The sequence below is a fragment of the Trachemys scripta genome, chromosome 2, assembly GCF_013100865.1.
Source record: "Trachemys scripta elegans isolate TJP31775 chromosome 2, CAS_Tse_1.0, whole genome shotgun sequence".
Taxonomy (NCBI): domain Eukaryota; kingdom Metazoa; phylum Chordata; order Testudines; family Emydidae; genus Trachemys; species Trachemys scripta.
In genome coordinates this window covers 282,352,578-282,367,560 of record NC_048299.1, presented here as the reverse complement: position 1 = coordinate 282,367,560, position 14,983 = coordinate 282,352,578, and the positions used below count along the sequence as shown (strand labels likewise).

The 14,983-nt window shown below is 55.3% G+C and overlaps 1 protein-coding gene across 1 annotated transcript in view; it reads right to left on the bottom strand.

Moving 5' to 3' along the window:
• SCRIB (scribble planar cell polarity protein) overlaps window positions 1-14,983 on the bottom strand; it is a gene marked incomplete in the record, with an annotated part of 213,321 nt that overhangs the window by 94,907 nt on the left and 103,431 nt on the right. The window contains 6 exon segments of the mRNA XM_034763808.1: window positions 5,099-5,287; window positions 6,124-6,240; window positions 6,942-7,118; window positions 8,203-8,313; window positions 8,580-8,837; window positions 14,182-14,262. Of these exon segments, the coding sequence (XP_034619699.1) occupies window positions 5,099-5,287; window positions 6,124-6,240; window positions 6,942-7,118; window positions 8,203-8,313; window positions 8,580-8,837; window positions 14,182-14,262 (933 nt within the window).

Sequence of the window (14,983 nt, the reverse complement as noted above, 5' to 3'; positions counted from 1 at the left end):
CGAAGAGCTACAAAAGGATCTCTCAAAACTAGGTGACTAGGCAACAAAATGGCAGATGAAATTCAATGTTGATAAATGCAAAGTAATGCACATTGGAAAACATAATCCCAAGTCTACGTACAAAATGATGGGTCTAAATTAGCTGTTATCACTCAAGAAAGAGATCTTGGAGTCATTGTGGATAGTTCTCTGAAAACATCCACTCCATGTGCAGCGGCAGTCAAAAAAGCAAACAGAATGTTGGGAATCATTAAGAAAGGGATAGATAATAAGACAGAAAATATCATATTGCCTCTATATAAATCCATGGTATGCCCACATCTTGAATACTGCGTGCAGATGTGGTCACCCCATCTCAAAAAAGATATATTGGAATTGGAAAAGGTTCAGAAAAGGGCAACAAAAATGATTAGGGGTATGAAACGGTTGCCATATGAGAAGAGATTAATAAGACTGGGACTTTTCAACTTGGAAAAGAGACGACTAAGGTAGGAAGTAGCCCAGGGAAACCAGACTTCAGTTGGGTGGTATTGTGGTTTAACAGCCAGTCAGCGTGTTGTGGGAGGATCCCCGCTGACCCAGAGGCGGGACATCCTGCCATTGTTAGGACCCTGGGCTGGGATGTAGTGGAGTCTGGTGGGCCTGCATCCCCCTACCTGACACCTCACCCTTGGGGTGGCAGCCTCCCCACCATAGGCCACGAAGCCTGCGTTTGTCTGTCGCCCGCCAGAGCCAGGACCACAGCCTGCTTGTTAGCTCTCCCCTGCCTAAGGGTTGGAGCCCCTAGACTGCTTTATTGTGCTGCCCGATTACAGGCCTGAGCCTAAAGACTGCTCATTAGCTCAGCCCTGCCTGAGGGCTAAAGCCAATAGACTGCCTGAGGGCCTATTGACTGTTTGGGGTTCCACCCTGTTATGAAAGCGAAGACACTAACACCTATTCTGCTAATTCCCCTGACATTAGGCTGCGATCCCAGCAATGTAGTGAGGCAGTGTGGCCTCCCTCCAAACCAGACGGGGTAGGGACGACTGCGACACCACTAAAGGCCCCAATGAACTCAATTTTCTGAGTGGGAGCCAACATTGACTTTGCAGTGTTTAGCATGAGACCAAGACAGTCAAGCAAGTGCAGTGTGATGCCAACATGAGCAAGAAGTTCCTCTCTGGATCTGCCCTTCAGTAACCAGTCATCCATATGCAGGACCGTGTGAATTCCTTTCTTCCTGAGATATGCCATGACAACAGCCATGCATTTGGTAAAAACCCAGGGGGCAGAAGAAAGGCTGAATGGGAGCCCTTTGTACTGAAAATGGCGCTCCGCCGCGACACATTGAAGGAACTGTCTGTGGTGAAAGCGGGCATCCTGAATGGCCAGAGCAGAAAACCAGTCACTCTGAGACAACGCAGCAAGGACAGTCGATAGAGTGACCACGCGGAATCTCATGCACCCGATATATTTGCTGAGGCCACAGAGGTTGAGCATGGGTCTTACCCCTCCTGTGGCGTGGGCGCAAGAAAGTACTGGCAGTAGAAGCCATGACCCTGGTGTTCTGGCGGAAGCTTCTCTGCCGCTCCCAAAGCCAGCAGAGAGCAGACTTGCTCAAAGAGCAGTATCTCATGAGGGGAGTCCCTGAAGAGAGACAGGGTGGGAGGGTGGGGAGGAGCTGTGGAGAGGGATGTCATAGCCTGATTTGATGATGCTTAGGAATCAGCTGTTGGTGGTGATCGAGCCTCAAGCATTGTGAAAGCAGTCAGCCTGTCCCCAAAGAGGGGAACTAGGGAGAGAGGAGCCATGATTGGAACAGTGCTCTGGACCAAGGAGTCAAAATGAGCAATTGGAGGGCACCAGGAGAGGGCATGAGGACTGGCCAAACCCCAAGCCTGACTGCTTCTTCCTGTGGGATCTCTGCCCCTTTTTGGGGTAGCCCCGTTGTCTCGGAAGAGGGGAGAGCTGGCCAAACAGGTGCTGCGGACAATACTGCTGCAGGTGTTGCTCTTGAATACCATAGTGGTGCACCTGCACCGCTGGCGTATACTCCAAGGACTGCAGGATAGCCCTGGAGTCCTGAAGGAGTGCAGCCTCTCAACTGTCTTGTCTGAGAACAGCACTGGGCTGAAGGGCAAATCCTCAATGGCTTGCTGGATAGTGGGGCCAATACCTGAATTCTGCAGCCAGGAAGCCCTCCTCATTGTGACCGTGTAGGCCATCACCCTGGCCAAGGTGTCCACAACGTCTGGGATGGACTGCAAGGATGCCTTAACCACCAAGCATCCTTGGGTGACAAATGCCCGAAATTACTCTCGCAAGGCCTCAGGCAGCTGGTCTGTGAATTTCGACACAGATGTCCAGTTCATAAAATCATACTTGGACACCTCATCCCAATGGAAAGTGCGGTTCTGAGGCTCCGTGGGTAAAACTCCTTTTTCCAGCCTCAGACCTTGACCATGAAAAAATACAGCAGTGCTCACTTTAGCAGCTGGAACATAGCTCTTGTCTGTGCCTGGGAAACACAGTTCAGGCTCCAGGTAGCGATCACATGGCTGAAAGGGGGCTTTGTCAATGATGCTATCCTCAGAATCTCATCATGTGTCAGTGGCTAGCAACTGGCTGAGGCCTTTTGCAGATAATCTCACTTATACTAGCCACAAGGAAGGATGGCCTAATGGCTAAGGCCTTGTGTTGGGAAGCAGAAACCCTGGGTTCAATCTCCAGGTCTGCCACACTTTGCATGAGCTTGAGCAGGTCACTCCCCCCATTTCATGTCTCAGCTCTCCATCTCTAAGGGTATCAGGATAGATTTGTGAGATGCAGATCTACTATGGCAATGGAGCCAATCAAAGTGCCTAGATAGAGGGAAATGTGCTTTTCCAAGGTCCATGGATAAGCTGTTTTGTAGTAACTGCTGAATGTGCTTGCAGGACATGTAGAACTGATTGATTTCTTCCTGGAAAGCAGAAGCATGTCAGTGACAGGATTCTAGGAACCTCAGTTCCAGCGGGCTGAGGTTTGGGTGGCTACTGGCATGTATATCAGAAGATCTCTGACTTAGGCAGCATTCCTTGGGATATAGTCTGCGTCGGGATTGGGTCAAACACTCACAGACTCAGTGGCCAGTGAGGGCAGCCATTGTTAGCATGCTCTGTTCTGCATCTTCTCCATTGTCCTGGCCAGACATGGTCTGGGAGAGAGACCAACAGCAGCTCTGGGAACATGTCTGGGACAGTTCTTATTGCTGATTCCAGATGGTGCTGCCTGGCCAAAAGCTTTTGTCTCTTACTGTTTGACAAACACATGGAGGGTTGAAACTGTAAGGCACCGCTTCCCTGGTGCTAACCCTAGCTTTGCTGAGCCATCTCGACACCAAGTTCACCCTCCCCTGATACACCAGACCCAAACTGATTGCAAGCAGGGCAATGATCGAGCTTCCTGGCACGGTGCTGGTGTCTTTGTGGCCCTGTCTGCTCACGTATGCCATTGCCATGGTATTGTCAGTGCAGCTCCCCCCTCTCCTCCATCCCAATCAATTCATGCCCCTTTTTCACTCTTGGCCCATTCCCCATTGCCTGTGTCACTCAGTCACTTGGGAGGAACGGTCCCATCTGTGGAGACCAGTGCAGGTTGTTACAACTGTTCTGACTCCAAGATTAGGTGAGAAGTGATGATTCATAAATCTGCCTCTCCACCGGCCTCCCTCCATCTGCTTTCAGCCCGTCTCATATCTCCTCCTGGATATCTCAACAGGCGCTCCCGATCTTCCCTCCCAGATCTTCCCACTCCACACCTTCACTGTCACTGTGCAGTGCCACCAGCCTCCCTGACATTCAGGCCTCCAAAGTGGGGGTAGCTTTGGTTCTGCCCTCTCTCTAGCTCCCCATGGTCAGGCCAAGATCAAATCTTTCCTTTTTGTCCATCTCTGAGATCCAACCTTCTCTTCATGAAGCTAATACTCCCATCTTCATCACTGCAGCCTCCTTCACATCCACCACCCCTCTCCGGTCCTTACAAAACTTGGCTGCTAAGATCATCATCTTTGCCTGTTGCTCTGACCACCTCACCCCCTTGATGAAACCCTCCCCTGGCTCCCATATATCACCTTCACCACTGTCCCTCCATACTTGTCTACTCTTGTCTTGACTCATATTGTCCCTGACTCCTCAACTTCACCAACAATGCAGCTCCCACTGATGTTCCCAGCTTCTCTCACAGACCTGGACCTTCATTCATGCTGCCCTGTGGGCACAAAACACCTTCCCCAAATTGGTGTGTAAGGTCCCTACCCTGTCCTGCTTCAAATCCCCCCTAGCCCTGCCTGTTTTGCACCACCTCAGGAGAAATGGGCTAAGATGGGTTAAGGTTGCTGCTGCAGAGCAGGACTTTCTGCTCTCCGTGCCTGTCTGGAAGGTGGGATTTCAAAAATTCGACAATAAAGTGTAGAAACACAAGAATCATAGACTATCAGGGTTGGAAGGGACCTCAGGAGGTCATCTAGTCCAACCCCCTGTTCAAAGCAGGATCAATCCCAAACGAAATCATCCCAGCCAGGGCTTTGTCAAGCCTGACCTTAAAAACCTCTAAGGAAGGAGATTCCACCACCTCCCTAGATAACCCATTCCAGTGCTTCACCACCCACCTAGTGAAAAAGTTTTTCCTAATATCCAACCTAAACCTCCCCAACTGCAACTTGAGACCATTACTCCTTGTTCTGTCATCTGCTACCACTGAGAACAGTCTAGACCCATCCTCTTTGGAACCCCCTTTCAGGTAGTTGAAAGCAGCTATCAAATCCCCCCTCATTCTTCTCTTCTGCAGACTAAACAATCCCAGTTCCCTCAGCCTCTCCTCAAAAGTCATGTGCTCCAGATCCCTGATCATTTTTGTTGCTCACTTCAGGCAACATTCCTCACACATCACCCCAGACACCTTATCTCTGCCCTCTGGGGGTGCCAATGTCAAGACTCACTGCACTGTAGGTGTCAGCCCGGGGTGGGGTGTCACTTTGTCGCAGTTGCGAGGGTCACTACATACATACATGAAGACAGTGTTTTTATGGAGCTCCTCCTGGCGCTGGCCTTACCCCCCCCTCCCCCCAGGCTCTCACCTCAATGGCAGCCGCGGCCTTGGGGTCAAAGCCATCACACACAAGCACAAGGAGCTTGTCCCCCACACTGCGTAGGATCTGCACTGCCTCTGTGTGCGTCATTCCCAGCAGGCTCTGGTGATTCACCTCCAGGATCCGCAGCCCCACCTTCAGCCGGCCGTCCCTGGCAGCAGCCCCAGAGGAGCTCACCTGGAAGGGACAAGAGGGCTGAGAATGGGGAAGGGGAGAAGAAGAATGCGCAGAGAGTCGGGGGAGGGAAGGGAGTGGAAGAGAGGACACTGCATGCAGGCAGGAGGGAAAGCAGGTGCCCATGGGTTTATGCAGGGGGGAAGGGAAGGAGAATGAGCACAAGAGAGAGATGTCGGGACTGGGAAAGGAGCGCACTTATGCAATTCCTTGGGGAGAGTGGGAAAGGGGAGTGATTGCATGCCATTCCTGGGGCGGGGAGTGGGCAGGGAGAGGGATCACATGTGATTTCTCTGAGAGCACATACACGCCTGACTCCTCAGTATGGCGGGGGGAGGGGCTTGTGCGTGACAGCACAACGACAGGCATAGGGGGAGTGCCTGCCCATGATGCCGGGAAGAGCGCCTGCCCACAACTCCTCAGCGCACAGGGGGTGGGGAGCACTCACCCATAACTCCTTGGCATGGTGGGGAAAGTGTGTGAAAAGAAGACGACTCACACGCCATTTCTCATGGCGGGAGCAGGAAAATGCTTGCACAATTCCTCGGGGGGCCGGGGAAGAGCACTCACACGCCATCCCTCAGAGCAGGGAGAGCGACTGGTAAGGAAAGCGAATGAGCACCCGGACATTCCATGGGAGGTGGAGGCTTGGGGGGAACGTAAGCACACTGTGTGGGGTCTAGCGGGAAGGAACCTGCATGCATGTTTACATGGGGAGAAGTGGGATCAAACAGGGAGACCACATGGGAACTAGGAGGGCGGCTGATTTCCCACAGGAACTCCTTTCTGCGTCCTGTCTAGCAGTCCCTGCTCTGTGGAGGGCACCCTGAGTCTGTTACCTTGGAGATGAAGATGCCCTCATCGGTGGGGTCAAAGGGGTTCCCAGCGTGGCCTTTCGCTCCCCCCCGAATGCTGATGCCCAGCTTTTCTCCAGGAGCCTTCTCAATGCAGATTTCCTGTGGACACAAAAAGGTCTCTGTCTCCAATTTGATTTAGTTTGGGCTGAAAATGTGGCTGACAGACGCTGATCGGGGGTGTGGGGGGGATTGTTGGTGCTGGTAGCATACCATACATAGAATAGCCAGGAAAGGGCCAGCTCTCTGGTTTCCACCTTCTTTGGCCTGATGGGTTTGTTATGGTTCTCCTTTCCTGTATTCCTCTCCCAGTTCTGGGTCTAAGAGGGCTGAACCCCATCCAGCCTCCAGCCACAGTGACTGTTGGGTGTAACAACGAACTCTTGCCAGTCTCAGGCTGGGTACCTGCCTGCTTATCTGAGACTGGCTCCTGCCACCAGGAGAGAGGGGAAACTTCATCCAGCTGTAGAACTGCACCTCTGATCCAGCCTTCCATCTAAGCTCAGATGGAGCAGGGACTGCCTGCCTGAGGACAGAGCCCCCTGGGGAGCAAGGGCACAGCCCCACTCAAACCGTCTCCCCCCAGGAGCAGGGCCATTTAATACTAGTAAAGACCTGAATACAAGGGAGCTCTGCTCCTGCTCCGGTTTCCCCACCTCCACTTACTGCATTTCCTAAGGGGGAGTTCCAAGGGCAGTATCCGTGAATTTTCCTACATGCGCTTTTGTCAGTAGAGTTGCCAGGATGTACCCAGACCAGGGCTGCTGCTCCCACTTGGGTTCCTCTCTCCTCTCAGAACCTACCTGCATGCCAGGTGGCGGAGGATCTCGTCTCACCAACATGCTTAGCTCCTGCGTACTGGACAGCAGGGTGTTCACAGCCTCCTGGTGGGTAGCATGGCGCAGGTCAATAGTATTGACCTCCAGGATCCTGTCCCCTACTCGCAGGCCACTGCGGGATGCCAGCCCATGGGGAATGACCTGCAGAGAGCCACTGGTCTTAAGGCTGGAAAGGGACTCTGGTGGGAGCAGATATCCACCTCCTAGCAGAGTTGCTGATGTAGCCATACACACCCTCAGCAGACCCTACCCAGCAGGGAGATGAATGGCAGAGCTTCCCTAGGAAACCCCAATGGACTCCTCCCACTGCCCCCCAGAACTGCCAACCCCCCTGTGATACCCTCCCCACAGACTCCTCCCACTGCCCCCGAGCTGCCAAACACCCTGTGAAACCCTCCCCACAGACTCCTCCCACTGCCCCCCCTCAGCTGCCAAACACCCTGTGACACCCTCCCCACACACTCCTCCCACTGCCCCCTGAACCGCCAAACTCCCCCTTGTGACACCCTCCCCACAGACTCCTCCCACTGCCCCCGAGCTGCCAACCACCCTGTGACACCCTCACCAGACTCCTCCCACTGCCCCCCTGAGCTGCCAAACACCCTGTGACACCCTCCCCACACACTCCTCCTACTGCCCCCTCAGCTGTCAAACACCCTGTGACACCCTCCCCACAGACTCCTCCCACTGCCCCCGAGCTGCCAACCCCCCTGTGACACCCTCCCCACACACTCCTCCCACTGCCCCCTGAACCGCCAAACTCCCCCTTGTGACACCCTCCCCAGACTCCTCCCACTGCCCCCCTCAGCTGCCAAACACCCTGTGACACCCTCCCCACAGACTCCTCCCACTGCCCCCTCAGCTGCCAAACACCCTGTGACACCCTCCCCACAGACTCCTCCCACTGCCNAGCTGCCAAACACCCTGTGACACCCTCCCCACAGACTCCTCCCACTGCCCCCTCAGCTGCCAACCCCCCTGTGACACCCTCCCCACAGACTCCTCCCACTGCCCAGCTGATCCAAGTCATGGAGAAGCAGCTCAGGGAATCAAAAGTTTCCACATGCAAACTCTCATGCCTCAAAGCCATCCACTACCTTCTCCCCCACCCCTCAGCTTCCTTGAGTCATTTCCATCCTTCAGTCTCCATGTTCTAGAGACTCCATCCCCAATGGCCACATTCCCTCAGACATGCCCAGACTGGGCTGCCCACATGGGTCCCTACCTTTGAGATAAAGACACCTGGTTCATGAATCCCAAACGGGTGGCTCGAATGGTCACTGCCTCCAACAATGCTGAGCCCCAGGGGCCCCCCAGCTTTGACCAGACAGATCTCCTGCAGGGAACAAAGAGCATACAGCCAGGGAGAGGGCAAGGAGTACCAAGCAGCGACTGTGCCTAGAAATCTCCCCCCAGACACAGAGACCCTGCTTGGGAATGAGCGTCAAGGAGGCTCCTGCAACATATGGGAGACCCAGCCACTTCCCAACAGCCCGACAACATGGTGGCCAGTCCTTTGAGGGACAGCTCAGAACCCCAATCCTGTCCAATTAACAGAGCACCAGGCCAATCAAAGCCCCAAATCCCAACAGCCAACCTTACCTCAATGGGGTACTGGTCCTCCAGGGCTTTGGGCAGATGGTTCCTTTGCAGCAGAGGCGTCTCCTCGGGCGGGCTCTCCCCATGGCTGGGAGGTGGTGGTGGGGAGTGCGTGCGCACTCGCTGCACCACTGCTGAGTCTCCCTCGCTGAGCTGCTGTGCACCCTCTCTCTCTACCAGCAGCGCGATGGTGGGGGAGGATGCGGTAAGCAGCGCTACTGCCTGATCATGCCTGGCTTCTGTCATGTCTACCCCATTGATCTAGAACAACCCGCAAACCCAGTGTCAGCACATCACCCCAGTACACCCTGCCTTGCCAGGCACCTTGCTGAGCGTCACATGGGACCCCATCCCACTGGGAGATCTGCCCAGCACCCTGTCCTGAGCCAAACCACCATGTGCCTCACCAACACTGCCCTTCCCTATATGGCGGAGCCCTGAGTAGCTGCCGATACCCCACTTGTCCATAATCCCTCTTCTAGCCAGCCATCTAGCTGCCCATCAATGCCCCTCCCACCACCTTACATGGCAGAGCCCAGAGTAGCGGCCAGTGCCTCAGCAATGTATCAGGGGAGCACAGCAGCTAAGCACCAAGGCCCAGTTTCCTGGAGTCCCATCACACAAGCGTGCCATCCCCACAACTCTGCTCCTGTTTAGTAAGTACCCAGGAAACTGCGCCTCACCCTGCACTGGCTCTGCACAGACTCCCACACCCCAGCTCTCCTGCAAGATCACAAATGCCAGGTCCAAGGGGCCACACTACAGGAATGAGGGACAGGAAGATCCCAGCGTGGGAAGAGGCTAGAGAGACGCTTCCTGGCAGGAGATTGCCACATTCAGAAGGAAAATTATTGCTCAAGCAATAAACTCTTCAGTTATTATTCTTGTGGACACAATAGTTCTGAAGCACTTCCTGGTCCTGCCATTCCCCCAGGGCAGAGCCCAAACGTGCCAGGCCACCCTGGGTGTAATAATGAGCCTCTGCCTCTCACAGCGAGCAGAGTGGGAGATGAGTTGGTCCTCATGGGATGCCTCATTTCCCACCCTTCAGGATAGCTCATGGTGGTCCTTCATCACCACTGGGTACTGCCCTCCTAGGTGTAATAAACCCATGTTTCCTCCAATCTGTCAGAGCAAACCTGCCAAGGGACCCTGGGGAACCAAAAGGGCTACAACTTTGCTCTGAAATGAGCCAGAGCCTTGTAATGCCCTGGACAAGCAGGGTCTGTGCTCCAAAGGGCTGGCTGGAAATGTTACTGGGCCTGAAGCATCCTTCCAGCAGGCTTCAGTGGGATATGTGGATCCCGGTGACACTGCCCACAACCAGCCTCATCCTCACCAGACCTGGCACTACCCACTCCAGAGAGCAAACTTCACACCCCACCTGGGCCACAGGAGCTTGTACCAAAGAAGCCTGAGGTGAGGTACCTCCTGACATCCCTGGCTCCCATCTTCATTACCTACCCCATCACCTCCTCCCCGGAGCCATTTTCCAGCCTAATCAAGAGGAATTCTGGAAGTGCAGGGCTCTCCTTCTGACCACACCACAGACATGGATGGGAGGGACTCTCCCTCTGCCCTCACAGCGAGCAGTCCAGGAGGGCCCTCTCGGTGCAGACTCTTCTGATCACACTGAGTACCAGGGATGGGGAGAGAGCCCACCCCAAACACATACAAAGCAAGAGGCTGGGGGGGGGGGGGAGAATAAACCCAGCCACTAGCTCCCGGGGGCCACCAGGGGCCACCAGCTGCACCGGACACACCTGCGGCAGCTGCACATGCTCCCTGGACTGAGGTCTGGCTTTGCGAACTACCCTTGGCCTGCTGAGCACCGATCTTCATCCTGGACCCAGGCTGCAGCCCAGGGTGCTGTGCTCACGCACAGAGCAAGTTTTCCTCTGTAACCTCAGCCCAGTCCTGACATGGCCAGACAGAGCAGAGCCGGTAAGAGCAGGCGAGGCTGCCCAATGCCCAGGGAAAGGGAGAGCTTCCAGCTGCTCTCTGTGCAAGCAGCTCCCTACGTGGTGCCATGCCACAGGGAGGCCATGGCCCCCTGCTATAGCTCCCAGTGACCGGAGCCCAATCTCCATCTCTGTGTAAGCACAAAGCTGCCACTGCCCTCTCACTTCCGTCTCGTTCGCTACCATCTGCTCCATCCCCAATTCCGTTGCTGCCAACTGACTGCCCTCTGCCTCCCCCAAAATCCCAGGCCCCCTCTCTGCCCAAGGCCCTGCCCTGTGTCCCCAGTCCGGTACCTTCCCCTCCTGGGCTCCCTGCCCTCCATCCTCAATCCTGTACCTCCTCAGTTCCCCCCCACCCCAACTCCCTACCCTGTGTCCCCAATCCTGTACCACCCACCATGACCTGGGGGTCCGTGCCCTCTGTTCCCACTCCTATATGCCTTCTGCCCTTCATTCCATCTCCTCTGGCCTGTCCCCTCCAGCTTCAAGAGGGTTCTGGTTACTTTCTAACACATACAGCCATTGATCAGGGATATAATTCATAACGAAGGAGAAAGACTGGTCAGAACAGGGGTGAGGACTGGAGAGTTAGTAGCCAACCACAGGCATGTTTTGGGGGTGTTAAGTTTGGAAAAAGACCTTGATTTGGGTCCCTCAATCCACATGCTCAAAGCCCCCCTAGCAGAGGGCAGGCCTCCCGCAGAAGAAGGGTGCAGAGGAGGTTTTGAGGACAGGGATGAGAGTAGGAAGCTGCGCTGTATTTCTTTTCTCAGGAAAATATAGGCCCCTTAGGACTGGTGGGCGCTAAGGCCTAAGAACTGATACCCCCAGCTGGCACCATGGGCATTGGGTGCTTGCTCTTTCTCACAGAGCCGTGTACTGGCATCTGCCTGCCTGCAGCACTCAGAGGCAGCCTGCCTGTCGCCTGCCCGCAGCATGCCAAGGTCTGCCTGACTGCCTCATTCAGACCCTGGAGGTGGTCACAAACTCACACTTGTGCATTCCAGGACTGTCACCTACTGAAAACCTGCCCAGTAAGGACAGGCAGGTGCTGCCCAGATGAAATCTTTGTAAGAAACAGATTAATATGCAGTCTCTCGCTAGCCAAGGTGCTGCGTTTTGACCTGGATTCTCATATTTTGGAGGCTGAGAGCAAGTCATCAAACCTTCAAGGAAGAACTAGAAACATCCACTCAAACAGTCACAGCAGTCCCACAGGGCCAATCTAGGCGAACCACGGGGCACTGGCTCCTGGGCATTTTGCACAGGCTCCAATTCACAGAGCTCCACAGAACAGTCAGGAAGTAGGAACGCCATGGGTCTACAGACACTTAGCAGGTGGGGATGGAATCCCAGCCCACAGGGCCATTGGATGCTCCCGTGGGGAGATGCCATCCTAGCAGCAACATAGCCACCCTGCACTGCAGGAGGGTAAAAGGCAGCGGCAGTATTTAGAATCATAGAATATCAGGGTTGGAAGGGACCTCAAGAGGTCATCTAGTCCAACCCCCTGCTCAAAGCAGGACCAATCCCCAGACTGATTTTTGCCCCAGATGGCTCCTTCAAGGATAGAGCTAATAACCCTAGGTTTAGCAGGCCAATGCTCAAACCACTGAGCTATCCATCCCCCCAAACAGCTGCTGGAGAGGCCATGGCCTGCAAAAGCCGTTGCTAAAATGCAGAGAGATCTGTGCAACGCCCGGACCAGGAAAGCAGCAGTCAGGCTGGAGGAGGAAAGGATCTCTATGGACTGATACTGCACTCATCCCCGTGGTCCCAAGTGCTAGACTCTGACGCTCAGCACTGCAGTCTCTTGTTACTGTGCATACTCAAGCATGGGCAATAGGCTCAGGCGAGCAGGAATGGGCCAGTGGAGGAAGAGGAGGCTACTTTTTCTATACAAGCAATGACACCACATGCATCATGTCACCAAGAACAGTGGCTCTCAACCTTTCCAGACTACTGTATCCCTTTCAGGAGTCTAATTTGTCTTGCATACCCCATGTTTCACCTCACTTAAAATCTACTTGCTTACAGAATCAAACATAAATATACAAAAGTGTAGTCTATAGAGCAGTATAAACAAGTCACTGTCTGTATGAAATTTGAGTTTGGTACTGACTTCGCTAGTGCTTTTTATGTCACCTGTTGTAAAACTAGGCAAATATCTAAATAAGCTGATGTACCCCCTTGAAGACCTCTGCATACCTGCAGGCGTACACATATCCCTGGTTGAGAATCACTGACCAAGATGATTGATGACAGCAAGGCCTATGTGTGCACTGAAACCAAATACCCTTCCTACAAGCCCTGATCCATGCAGAGAAGGGTCTGAGGGGGCAGCCTACCCACACTGCTGACACTGAGGAATGCTGAAATGGCCTCATCTTCCCACCCTGAGAAGACAGACTGCAGTCTGACAAACAGCTCGAGAGTCTTTCTGACCCCACTGCAGGGGGTGCCACCTGGTACCATGTGGCTAGAGCTACACACTCCTCACAGCATGGCATGCAGAGACACCCCACAGGGCTCTAGCTAATCTAGGCAGCTCCCAGGGATCCGCTGCTGTCCAGGCCATGGCTCAATTTTGGAAGGCCTAGAAGAAGAGGAGCAGGGAGGGAGGGACGGAGGGAGGAACAGAGGGAGAGATGCTGGGCCACCCGAGCCCCATGTGAGGAAAAATGGTGCCAGGTCCAGCCCAGCGCTCCAAAGGGTTTTCATGAGAAAGGGAAAACAGCGCAACCCCAGGCCCAGGGATAGAGCAGACAGAAGCCAGCACTGACAAGGCTGTATCAGTGCTTACCCGCACCAGCTCTGCGGTAACTCTTGCTCTTACCGCAGCAGCCGGAGTAGAAACCCACCACCAGCACCAGGATGCAGGAGCTTCCATTCACCCAGAGGCAGCATGCGAGCTCGGGGAAAGGGGGCAGGAAGGAGCGCAAGTGACACAGATTAGCAGAGAGGTACAAGGTTAGAGGCAGAGGTGGGATCCGTGTCACTGGCACAAGCAGCAGCGGGAACTGGGGACCAAAGCTTCAAATCAAAGACCAGGAAAAAGGGTTGCACCAAGTCCCCCTGGGCCCCACGCTCGGCTTGACAACCCTCCCCTCTCCGTCTACAGGCTACACTGACCCTGGAGGGAACAACTGCCACCAATGCTGGCGAGAGTCCCTGGTCCCCGGGGCAGCACCCACAGGGTCCTAAGGGGAAGACGTGTCCAACCCCATGTAGTACTGCTTCACAGAGCCCAATGGGGGATCAGACCCCACCTACCCAGTAAAGCATCAGCGGGCCGCAACTCCCCAGTGCAGCCAGCGCTGCTGGAGGGACTCACCAAGGTATTGTGGTTCGAGCGTTCACTGTGTAAGGGTGGGCACCAGCCTTGCCACGAGCCAGGCAAAGCTGGTGACAGGCTGGGGGAGCAGGAGCAGGAGCTGCTGCTCTCCCTTGGGCCCTGGGAGCTGGGAAAGGAGCCCAGAGGTCAAGCAACAAGGAGACAGACCCCTGGAGGAGGGGCCGAGGAGGGACAGTGGGATCTACTTTCCTAACTCCTATGAACAGAAACAGTAAACAACAGGCTTCTGGCGAGACTCACCAGCACTGCGCCTCCCTCCCATGGCTGCCCCAAAGCCCCACGCACTCACCGAGATGACCCGGTCTCCAACGTGCAACGTCCCATCCCGATGGGCTGCACCACCCTCTGCGATCCGCGAGATAAAGATCCCCTGAAATAGAGCCACGGGGGTCAGAGCAGCCCCGACCCCATCACCGGAGCGCCTCCACATCCAGATTCCTTCCCAGCAGCTGGCAGAGCCCCCTTCCCACTGGGACCAAAGCCCCCTGCCCCTCTATCACACCACACCACTCCCTCACTCCCCATCCCCCTTCTGACCCTCACCACTCCACACCTCGCCCTCGCCCTCCTCAGTCCCCTAAACCCTGCGTGGAGCCTCTGGCTCCAGGAAAGCCTGACTCAGCGGGAGCTCAGAATACACAAGCCGAGAGGAGAGGGAGCCAGGACTGAATGTCACTGGCAACCCCTGCCAGCCCCACCCCCACCCCTGCCCGCCTGAGCTCCTCTGCCTTGCACAGAGCTAACGACACCTCCATAGGAGTTTAGGGAAACGCCACCTGTCCCCCGGCCTGCAGAGATCTGGGGCTGAGCTCCCCTCCCGCCGTGCCCACCTGCCCTGCAACATGGGGGCTGAGCTCCCCTCCCCCGGGGGTTCAGGGAGACCCCCCCCTCCCGCCCGCCCCCACCTGCCCTGCACACAGACGGGGCAGAGCTCCCCTCCCCCGGGGGTTCAGGGAGACCCCCCTCCCCCGGCACCCAACTGCCCTGCACACAGATGGGGCACAGCTCCCCTCACCCGGGGGCTCAGGGAGACCCCCCCCCTCCCGCCCGCCCCCACCTGCCCTGCACACAGACGGGGCAGAGCTCCCCTC